This window comes from Pseudophryne corroboree, chromosome 7 (genome assembly GCF_028390025.1).
Source record: "Pseudophryne corroboree isolate aPseCor3 chromosome 7, aPseCor3.hap2, whole genome shotgun sequence".
Taxonomy (NCBI): domain Eukaryota; kingdom Metazoa; phylum Chordata; class Amphibia; order Anura; family Myobatrachidae; genus Pseudophryne; species Pseudophryne corroboree.
The window spans coordinates 348,318,658-348,331,202 of NC_086450.1; the positions used below are offsets into that span (position 1 = coordinate 348,318,658).

Genomic DNA, 12,545 nt, shown 5'->3' on the forward strand with positions numbered 1-12,545 from the left:
TGCTGGAAGAATTCAGTGGTGCCCTCCAGTGGTTGGCGCCCCTAGGCAGCCGCCTAAAGCTGCCTAATGGTAGAGCTGGCCCTGGGTCTTTGTTGAACTGCAAGTTGCAGCATGTGCTAATAACCAAAGCATTACAAAGGCACAGGCAGCCAACCTTTGAATTCATTCAATTTATGCCAGGAGTTGTAATTCCAAAAATGTATAAAATGGCTACCTCAGCCTAATGGTGGATACCAGGGGCAGATTTAGACCTCATGGGGCCCCAAACAAGATATCAGTTTGGGGCCCTTCCCTCAATTGCTTGCAATTTCAGTCTGTGTCTTTGTGCGGATACCATCAGGACACATGCACAGTATGACTCGGATGCATTCGTAGACTGAAAACAACCGCTTGCATCCAATGCCACCACAGTGTACACCCCTGAATCAGGCCCTATCACTATGCTACCTACCCAGACTAGATCCCTACACTAGATCACTGAGCTGCCCCCCCCCCCACTGCATCGCTATGCTACATCTGCTCACTATATCACTATGCTACACCCCAACACTACATCCCAGCACTATATCACTGTACAACCTCCCAACACTACATCCTAGCACTAGATCACTGCACAACCTCCCAACACTGCATCCCAGCACTATATCACTGTACAACCTCCCAACACTACATCCTAGCACTAGATCACTGCACAACCTCCCAACACTACATCCTAGCACTAGATCACTGCACAACCTCCCAACACTAGATCCCAGCACTAGAACACTAAACTACCTCCCCACATGCATCACTACATCTGCTCACTACTGTATATCACTATGTTACCCCCACACTACATCCTCACACTATATCACTGCACAACCTCCCCACACTACATCACAATGCTATTTTCCCACATTACATCATCCCCACACTATATCACTGCAATACATCATCGCACTAGGTCACTGCACCCCCTCCTTACACTATGCCATTGCACTCCTCATACTACATTACTCCCCCCCCCCACCGCCACAACTTGGTGAAGTCACTGACAAATGATGCAGCTGGATATAAGCAGCTGCTACTGATACGCATTTGATGTCCCAGCCCCAGGCCAATTCATCATCTTCCCCACCACCCAGCCCCGTGATTCTCTCTGAGTGCTGCCCATACAGAGTGCATGGTGGGTGAGGATAGGAGCAGTAGAGGACAAGGGGAGTAGCAGAAGTGGGGTCAGGGGATGCAGACAAGGAAGAGCTGCACCCCCTGTGTTATCTAGATGCAAACTGTATAAGCAGTATGCCACAATATGACCCAGTCTCCAAGCCAACTGACCGCTGTCCCAGTTGGCTATTACAGTCTAAGCCAGAATAAACACTGTAACTCCCCCCCAACCAACGGCAACACTGGATCAATGACATTAAAATGTGACATATAGGGGCAGATTCAATTGGGAGCGAAGTTTAGCGTGGTAAAAAAACTTGCTTACATCGTGCCCAATTTTGGAATACCACGCGGTATGCACACTCCTGATACCTGCGGAATCCAATAAAAAAAAAAAAGTGGTTCTACAGAAAACCCTGCGGCGTGTAAAAATATAAACGAAAAAATTTAAATTATACACCTGTCCAGAGGTCTCCAGTGGTTTACGCGGCTCCCACTGATCTCCACTCTGGGGAGAGGGCTTCTGGGAGTCCTGGGGGCTGCTGGAAGGCGCAAGGGCAGCTGGAAGATGTAGTTCTCCCAGTGGCCGGTTCCAGGGGGTGGGTCATACTCGCACACAGGGGGGTCATATACACCGGGGTCACTCACACACACATTACATTCTTATACACACTAACACACACTCACAGACACGCCACAAACCTTACATACTCACCTTGCTGCAGGTTCCCTGGCTTTCGCCGATGTATACAGAAGACATCACTTTGGAAGGTAAGTAATAACTGACTGATTAAGCTAAGTGGAAACTTCCAATTGCTTAATTAGTCCTCGGGGAAAGGGATGGAGGGGTGACCCAGAGGTGTCAGAGCAAGTCCTGGTGATTTTTCCTAAAATGTAAGATTTTAGGAAAATCAGACTTGCTCTGAAAGTGCAAGAAAAAAATGCTTCCCATTTTCTGACTCACAATTAAATACCAAAACCCCACGGCCGCCAGCACCACAAGGTTTTTTAAATTTCCCGACGGCAACTGGATTTCCCCCACAGGGGAGTATTCAATTCATGTCAGATCCTTTCCAATGGAAAGGATCCGACATGAGTGTATTCAATGGCTGGCCAAACCCGACAGGTTTGGCCCATTCCCGACAATGGCAATCCAACTTTTTTTTTAACGTCGGATTGACATTGTCGGAAACGGGGCTAAAGCCTGTCGTGTTGGCCGCACCTCCAACAATACACGTGGATCGGTGGCTCTGCCTACATTCTGCAAGGCTTCCGACAAGTCGGATTTCCCGACTTGTTGGAAAAAAAGGGGTCACATTGAATAGGTCAGAACCCCTTCCGACCTAAAATTGTCGGAAACTGCCGTCTTTCCGACAAGTATACACCCCATAGGCTTACTTCCCCTAAAAAATACTTAAGACTACATTATTAGTAGCATTTTTACATCAATATCACATAGCCACTACACGAAACCCCACACATTACAGCAATCAACATTACACGGTATATAATAAAAAATATCTAAGAAGAAATATACTTACAGTATTAAAATCTTCTACCGTTGCCTTATGCCTCAGGCTGAAACTGGACGCACCAGTATCGGTGGTGGCTATTGTTCCGGTTGGGGGGGGGGGGGGGGGCATAGATACAGGGAGAGAGAGTGAAACTCACAGAGATGGGGAGGGAGGAGACATGGAGAGAGAGAGAGAGAGCGAGAGAGAGACAGACAGACATACACTTGTTACGGGCCGGCCTCCATTAATATTTTAATCACCAGTACTCGTTTTTTGTGTGACTGCAGCTGCGGAGTCCGGACAAGCAAGCTGTCAGTCAGAAGTCAGGGCCGCCCTGTCCCGCCCACCATTGTAGTGTAGTCTCTCTAGTACAGTGGTTTTCAAACTCGGTCCTCAGGACCCCACACGGTTCACGTTTTCCATGTCACCCGGTAGCTGCACTGTGTATCACCAACTGTCACATTTTAAAAATCGACAGGTGACCTGCAAAACATGAACCGTGTGGGGTCCTAAGGACCGAGTTTGAGAACCTGTGCTCTAGTATACTAGTATTTTCCTCAGCCCAGCAGGTAGGAGAGAGACTCGTCGTCAATGACAACTGACTAGTCTCTCTCACTGCTGCTGCTGTCACACCTGGCTCCCAGTCCAGAGAGTCGCCACCCGGCCGCTGCTACTGCGCATGCTCCAGCGTCATCTGCATGACATTAGGCAATGCACAACTTCAACATCCAGCCACCGGAGACGGGGCGCGCATGCAAAGAGGTAACTGTGCGACGTACTTCAAAAAGCTTCTTCTATGCATGCACAGCTATTCGATGGGGGGAACCATCAATGGTACATGGTAGAATTGTTTCTAACCATCAATGGTTCCTGCTAAAATAGCCATCAATGGCAAGCATCGATGCGGATGTGCCGATGGCCATCCCTACTCCAGCATGCGAGTCATAAACCTGCTGCAGAGTCACTTCCTACTTCCTCACCCGGCCAGCTCTGTGCTCTCTCAAAGGCCCATGGGAACTGCCTGAGAGGAGCTGGCCGGGTGAGTGACTCTGGAGCTCCTCCTACATTCAGTCAGCCCCGCCTCTACGTAAGTATAATGAGACTGCAACTGCGCTTTACACAGTCACAGTCTGTCCTGCAGCCCTGACTGAAGCAAGGATAACTTCAGTCATCTGCACAGATAGATCGGCGGGGGGAGGGGCAGGAGGGCTAGCGGCGGTGGCTTGTTCGGTTTTTCAGGGGGTAGAGAGGTGATACCCTCTGCGGCTGTGGAGGGTCATGTGCATGCCCAGGGCGCGCGGAAGGAGGGTGAGCTAGCTGACACTGCTGGGGTGTGCATGGGAGGGAGAGAGATTGCTATCACCCGCGGCTGCTGCATGGAAGGTACCATTGGCGGCAGCTATTGTTTGATATAGCAGGGGGTAGGAGAGGGGAGTGTTTATACCGTCAACAGCAGCAGCAGCTCCAAAGGGGTTACTATCAGCGGCGTTTATTGTTAAGTAAAGCAAGGGGTAGTGGGTGATACTGCCTTTGTTACCTAGCGGTAAATCCGCCACTGGTGGGTACACACTAGGCGATTTTGTAAACAATATCGCTCATTTTTACCCTCCTGAGCGATATTGCTTACAATATCGCCCAGTGTATATGCTGCCGTGATGGCCGATGCGCGCTCCTGAGGGACGTTAATGACCCCCTGCTGTTGCCAGTACATGCAGCTCAATATGACTATATGGTCAGATGCTGCATGTTCGGGCTGGACGTAGCATGATGTCACTATGCGATATCGCTTGTGAAATTGCATAGTGTGTATGCACTATGTCTGCGGCCCGGGAGAGGAAAAATTATGCAATAAAGCTCATAGAGCGTATGGCATAGTGTGTACCCTCCATTACACTGCTGCTGTGATCTGAATGTACATTACTTAGAAAATGCAAATATGAATAGAGGTGTTGATGTTTTGTTTCTATTGTAGTTGCTCAAACCGTCATCTGCTGATGTTCTCTGCATTCTGGGCTCCGGAGCTCAAGCACACAGTCATTACCAAGCCTTTACACAGCAGTTCTCTTTCAAAGAGGTAAATAAAAGCCGTCATTATGATCTGAAGGATCTGATGCACTTGTGTTGGCTGTGATAAGAATTTCTCATATTAAGTTCCACACTGCCGGGGAGACCATCATGTTTTATTTCTTCAGCAGGCAGGGATTCAATTAAACAAAATGAGAAGAGTGCACTCTCAGAGCCATCACAAAAACATAGATACTTCATTGAACTTAGCCATTCAGATTCTGGTGTTTTCAAGTGTATTCCATTGTACCAATAACAGTTATTAACTACTGAAAGCGCAAAGACATTTTTAGTTGCCTGTATATGATTCTATTGTAAAGGAAAGAGGCCTGCACATAAAATACACTTTGATTACTTTCCTGTCTAAACCAATTGGCAGGAACCTCTAATTGACACGTAGGCCTCACATGGGTGGCAGGTCATTTATTACAGTATATAAGTGTAGAGCAGCCCATTTTGCTGATGTGCAGATTGGATAGTTGTATTGTACAATGCATACATTGGTGCACAGCGCAAAGAGCAAGCTCATAGCTCAGCCGCATACGCAGACTTTGTACGATTACTGTAGATTTTGTGTTTGCACTGAAACTCATGATTTGCAACAAATGAAAGGACAATCTAATTACACAGTTGGATTTCACACCACCTCCTTTTTTCCCCTCACATTTTACTAATTGTTAGCTATTAAAACAATTATCAAAGTAAAGAAAGTGTCACATCCAGTGCTAGTGGTCCAAAAACAAGGGACAGAAAAATAAAAGAGATTGGAAGTGAAAGAAGTCTGGTGGAATGGCCCAAACTACTCATATCTGTACAGTACAGACCACTATACAGTGCAAATGACATTCTAGTGACAGCTATACAATGGTGAATGCACCTAGTGGCCATTAAAAACAACAACAACAACAACAACAACAACAACAACAACAACAACAACAACAACGAGCATCATAGTTGTCAATATAAAATACAAATAGCCTCCTAGTGACCATTATACAATACATAGTGGATCCCAGTGGCTAATATAGAGTGCATTCCAGTGGCAACTATACAATGCAGAGTGCACCACAGTTGCCACTATACAATCAGAGTACATCCTAGTGGTCAATATACTATACAGATTACATCCTGTCGAACATTATACAATAAGGGGTACATGCTAGAGACTCTGATGATATATAGAGTACATACTAGTTTCCACAGTACATTAACATAATGCATCCTAGTAAACACCATAAAATATAGAGTGCGGCTAATTCGCATTCTTAAAAATAGAGAGTATCATAATGGTTACTATAAAATACAGATAGCATCCAAGTGAACACTATACAATGCAGACTGAATCCCAGTGGGCATTATACAATACAGAGTTCATTGTAGTGGCCATTATACAATACATACTGAAGACTCCTGTACAATATAGAGCACATCCCAGTGTCAACAGTACAACTCAGAATGCATATAATTGGCCACTGTATAATACACAGAGCACCTAGTGACCACTATACAATACAGAGAACATACTTGTGACCACTGTGCAAAACAGAGTGCATTTAACCACTTAACTGGCATGGTCAGATTTCATGCGACTGTGCCGTCCCACCCTGTCCCCCCATTTTTGATGAGGAGATCCATTCTGCAGATGTGCATAATATAATGTTTAAATATTTAGAAAATTACTTTTTAAACTTTATTAAATAAAATAAATTTAAAAAAACAATGTTATTAACAGTTTTGAAGGGAAAAAATAAGATTTTACTTACCGGTAAATCTATTTCTCGTAGTCCGTAGAGGATGCTGGGGACTCCGTAAGGACCATGGGGATAGACGGGCTCCGCAGGAGACATGGGCACTTTAAGAAAGAATTTAGTTCCTGGTGTGCACTGGCTCCTCCCTCTATGCCCCTCCTCCAGACCTCAGTTAGAGAAACTGTGCCCAGAGGAGACGGACAGTACGAGGAAAGGATTTTGTTAATCCAAGGGCAAGATTCATACCAGCCACACCAATCACACCGTATAACTTGTGATAACTACCCAGTTAACAGTATGAAAACAACATATCATCAGTGCAAGACCGATGCAACTATAACGTAACCCTTATTGAAGCAATAACTATATACAAGTATTGCAGAAGAAGTCCGCACTTGGGACTGGCGCCCAGCATCCTCTACGGACTACGAGAAATAGATTTACCGGTAAGTAAAATCTTATTTTCTCTAACGTCCTAGAGGATGCTGGGGACTCCGTAAGGACCATGGGGATTATACCAAAGCTCCCAAACGGGCGGGAGAGTGCGGATGACTCTGCAGCACCGATTGAGCAAACATGAGGTCCTCCTCAGCCAGGGTATCAAACGTATAGAATTTTGCAAAAGTGTTTGAACCCGACCAAGTAGCAGCTCGACACAGCTGTAGTGCCGAGACCCCCTGGGCAGCCGCCCAAGAAGAGCCCACCTTCCTAGTGGAATGGGCCTTGACCGATTTTGGTAACAGCAATCCAGCCGTAGAATGCGCTTGCTGAATCGTGTTACAAATCCAGCGAGCAATAGTTTGCTTTGAAGCAGGGGCACCAATCTTGTTGGATGCATACAGGACAAACAGCGCTTCAGTTTTCCTGACTCTAGCCGTTCTGGCCACGTAAATTTTCAAAGCCCTGACCACATCAAGTAACTCGGAATCCTCCAAGTCACGTGTAGCCACAGGCACCACAATAGGTTGGTTCATATGAAAAGATGATACCACTTTCGGCAGAAATTGTGAACGGGTCCGCAATTCTGCTCTATCCATATGGAAAACCAGATAGAGGCTTTTATGTGACAAAGCCGCTAATTCTGACACACGTCTAGTCGAAGCCAAGGCTAATAACATGACCACCTTCTACGTGAGATATTTTAACTCCGCCGTTTTAAGTGGTTCAAACCAGTGTGACTTTAGGAAACTTAACACCACGTTAAGATCCCAAGGTGCCACCGGAGGCACAAAAGGAGGCTGAATACACAGCACTCCTTTTGACAAACGTCTGAACTTCTGGTAGAGAAGCCAACTCTTTTTGAAAGAAAATGGATAGGGCCGAAATCTGAACCTTAATGGAGCCTAAGTTTTAGACCCAAATTCACTCCAGTTTGTAGGAAGTGAAGGAAACGGCCCAGATGGAATTCTTCCGTAGGAGCATTCCTGGCCTCACACCAAGAAACATATTTTCGCCATATACGGTGATAATGTTAAGATGTCACGTCCTTCCTAGCCTTTATCAGCGTAGGAATGACCTCATCCGGAATGCCTTTTTCCGCTAGGATCAGGCGTTCAACCGCCATGCCGTCAAACGCAGCCGCGGTAAGTCTTGGAACCGACATGGGCCCTGTTGCAACAGGTCCTGCCTTAGAGGAAGAGGCCACGGATTTTCTGTAAGCATTTCCTGCAGATCCGGATACCAGATCCTTCGTGGCCAATCTGGAACAATGAGGATTGTTCTCACTCCTCCTTTTTCTTATTATTCTCAACCCTTGGGTATGAGAGGAAGAGGAGGAAATACATAGACTAACTGGAACACCCACGGTGTCACTAGGGCGTCTACCGCTACTGCCTGAGGGTCTCTTGACCAGGCGCAATAACTCTGCAGCTTTTTGTTGAGGCGGGACGCCATCCTGTCTATCTGTGACAGTCCCCACCGAACTGCAATCTGTGCAAAGACTTCCTGATGAAGTCTCCACTCTCCAGGACGTATGTCTGGTGAGGAAGTCTGCTTCCCAGTTGTTCACTTCCGGAATGAACACTGTTGACAGTGCTCTTACATGATTCTCCGCCCAGCTAAGAATTCTGGTGGCTTTCGCCATCGCCACTCTGCTCCTTGTGCCGCCTTGGCGGTTTACATGAGCTACTGCGGTGACGTTGTCTGACTGGATCAGAACCGGTTGGTCGCGAAGAAAGGTCTCCGCTTGACGTAGGGCGTTGTATATGGCCCTTAGTTCCAATATGTTGATGTGAAGACAAGTCTCTTGACTTGACCAAAGACCTTGGAAATTTCTTCCCTGTGTGACTGCTCCTCAGCCTCGGAGGCTCACGTCCGTGGTCACCAGGATCTAGTCCTGAATGCCGAATCTGCGGCCCTCTAGAAGGTGAGCACTCTGCAGCCACCACAGGAGAGATACCCTGGCCCTGGGGGATAGGGTGATCAACTGATGAATCTGTAGATGTGACCCGGATCACTTGTCCAGTAGGTCCCATTGGAAAGTCCCCGCATGGAACCTGCTGAAGGGAATGTTTTTCCCAGGACTCGAGTGCAGTGATGCACTGACACCTGTCTTGGTTTCAATAGGTCCCTGACTAGAGTCATGAGTTCCTGGGCCTTCTCTATCTGAAGGTAAACCCATTTCTGGTCTGTATCCAGAATCATACCCAAGAAGGGCAGACGAGTTATAGGAACCAACTGTGACCTCGGGAAATTGAGAATCCAGCCGTGTTGCTGTGACACCTTCAGCGAAAGTGACACGCTGTTCAACAACTGCTCTTTTGATCTCGCCCTTATTAGGAGACCGTCCTATTATGGGACAACTGTGACTCCTTGCTTGCGTAGGAGCACCATTATTTCCGCCAGTTACCCTGAAATTGGTCATGACAATCCTGTACCACAATTGTCAGGTACGCCTGATGGGGTGGATAAATGGGAACATGAAGGTATGCAGCCTTTATGTTTAGATACACCATCAAATCCCCCCCTTCCAGGTTGGCGATGATCGCTCTGGGCGATTCCACTTTAAATTTGAACCTTTGCCCGTATAGGTTCAGAGATTTTAATTTTAAAAATAGGTCTGACCGAACCATACGGTTTCGGGACTACAGCCAAGGTTGAGTCATATCGCCTTCCTTGTTGCAGGAGGGGAACCTTGAGCACCACCTGTTGGAGATACAATGTGTGAATTGTATTTAATATTATCTCCCTTCCTGGGGGAGAAGCCGGTAGGTCCGATAAGGAAAAACCGGACGAGGAGGCACCTTTCGAATTCCAGCTTGTAACCCTGAGAAACAATTTTTTATTGCCCCGGGAACCACCTGTGAGTGAACTCAGATGTGGCTGAAGAGTCGAAGATGTGCTCCCACTGGGGCGGACTCCCTTAGCAGAGCTCCAGCGTCATGCATTGGATGTAGTAGAGGCCGTGGTATAAGCAGGGGAGAGGCTGGGGAGCTTCCTCTCAGCGGTGCTGTGGAGAAAAACATGGCGCTGGTGAGTGCTGAGGGAGAAGCCCCGCCCCCTCGACGGCGGGCTTCTGTCCCGCTAAAAGTGTAAAATTGGCGTGGGCTCATGCATATATACAGTGTCCAGCTGTATATATGCTCCTTTTGTCAAATAAGAGGTTTATATTGCTGCCCAGGGCGCCCCCTGCACCCTGCACCCTTACAGTGACCGGAGTGTGTGAGGTGTGTGGGAGCAATGGCGCACAGCTGCAGTGCTGTGCGTTACCTCAGTGAAGATCATGAAGTCTTCTGCCGCCTCTGAAGTCTTCTTTTCTTCTCATACTCACCCGGCTTCTATCTTCCGGCTCTGCGAGGGGGACGGCGGCGCGGCTCCGGGACGGACGGTGAGGGTGAGATCCTGCGTACCAATCCCTCTGGAGCTAATGGTGTCCAGTAGCCTAAGAAGCAGGACCTAGCTTCAGAGAGTAGGGCTGCTTCTCTCCCCTCAGTCCCACGATGCAGGGAGTCTGTTGCCAGCAGAGCTCCCTGAAAATAAAAAACCTAACAAAATACTTTCTATCAGTAAACTCAGGAGAGCTCACTGAAAAGCACCCAGCTCGTCTGGGCACAGTATCAAACTAACTGAGGTCTGGAGGAGGGGCATAGAGGGAGGAGCCAGTGCACACCAGGAACTAAATTCTTTCTTAAAGTGCCCATGTCTCCTGCGGAGCCCGTCTATCCCCATGGTCCTTACGGAGTCCCCAGCATCCTCTAGGACGTTAGAGAAATCGCCAGTTAAGTTGTTTTTAATGGTCACAATTAAATACAGAATGCATCTCAGTGGCCACTAGACAATACATATGAATCTCAGTGGCCACTATGCTACACAAAGTGCACCCCAATACAGAGTGCCTTTACGTGGTCAAAATTCAATACAGTATGTATCTTAGTAGCCACTATACAATACAGATGCATCCCAGTGGCTGCTATAATACACAGAGTGCATTCCAGTGGAATAACATTACACTGTACAATACAGAGTGTACAATGCAGAGTACATATCAGTGATCACTGTGGAGCACAGTGTATCCCAGTGAACACTATACAAGCCTAAGTGCATTCCATTGGCCACTATACAGCACTATTTACATCCCAGTGACAACTATACAGAGGCGGATCTACCATTGGTGTAGCAGGTATATTGTATAGTGGCCCAACATCCACCGCAAGCTGACAACCGCCCATACGAGTACAAAGTGGAGAGAGAAAGCACATAGGCCCTGGGATTAGGAGTCTATGGATATAGGGATCCCTAAAGGATTCCCTAAAACCTCATCTGGAAGGTCCACACTAGTGTGACACTGCTCTGACCTTCTTGGCTGACTCAAATGAGCAGAGTGGAGAGCATTGTGACTCATCCATAGAGCCTGTTCTAATAAACATATTTTATCCATAAAAACAGTCTAAGCTCATTCACACACACACACACACACACACACACACACACACACACACACACACACACACACACACACACACACACACACGTATAGACATGTAAACCCTGTGCTGTGACATAACACACTCCACTGCTTATTGTGAACTTGGGTTGGGGGAGGGGGTCCCAAATTATATTTTTGCACCTAGGCCCATCACTCACAAGTTCCGCTGCTGCCACTATACATTACAAAACGCATTCTAGTGACTATTATACAATGAAAGGGTGCGTTCCAGTGGCCACTATATAATACAGACCCAAAAATCAATGGTGGCTATGCAATGTACATCCCCAAATATTTTATCTGGTGGCACTTGCCTCTCCCCCATCTTTTGAAATTGCTTGAGGTGGTTTAACCACCAGATGGCACCAGCACTCTTGAGTGCATCCCAGTGGCTCTTTATTTGAGTGCTAGAATACAGTCTTTATGAATTCTGATATAACAACCATGAATGTACTTGTCAGTGCCTTTGATAAGATCAGTATTTGTGTTACCTGAAAGAATATGGGATATTGTAAACATTCTGGTTTCATAATTGCCACATACAGTATCATTCTTAAAAACTGGTAACATGCAGGCAACCAGGAAAGAGTGCTCTGAATGTCTCAACAGCACCCCCTTCCCCATCACAAGAAAAAATATATGAACACTCCCAATTCATACGTATGAAAACATTTCATAGATGCTGTATTGTAAGATTGGAATTCTCACCACATAAATGTAAAGTATTAAAGATATAGATTTGCTTGAACTGTTGAACATCATGCAAAATGCTGACAACACTGAAAGCTATCTCATCCTATGCATTTGTGGCTAGGATGCACAAGCAGCTTCTGCTGATTAAAATGATATGTGGCATGCCTATATTATGTGTGCGACTGTGACTGCATCTGCATACGAAATGCTACATTACAGTGATTTCCAGGAATACATTGTAATGTAGCATTTCGTATGCAGATACAGCCGCAGTCACACACAGAATATAGGCATGCCGCATATAATTTTAATCAGCAGAAGCTGCTTGTGCCTCTAGGCATTTGCCTAGTTTGCCTATGCCTAGGGCATTGGTGGACAGAACTGTATATCATATTTTCTTTAGTCTAATCACTTTTCCTCATCTGCTGCAAGTACCTTGATGTGACCTTGTGATAT

At 46.6% G+C, this 12,545-nt stretch overlaps 1 protein-coding gene across 2 annotated transcripts in view; it reads left to right on the plus strand.

Moving 5' to 3' along the window:
* The window catches only part of CRYM (crystallin mu), a 168,420-nt gene that overhangs the window by 103,313 nt on the left and 52,562 nt on the right, over positions 1-12,545 (plus strand). For both annotated transcript variants that reach the window (XR_010182081.1, XM_063934419.1), the window contains exon 4: positions 4,633-4,734. Coding sequence is in view for 1 of the 2 variants with exons in the window: in XM_063934419.1 (XP_063790489.1) it covers positions 4,633-4,734 (102 nt within the window). In the remaining variant the exon portion in view is untranslated. The remainder of the gene's footprint in view (positions 1-4,632; positions 4,735-12,545) is intronic.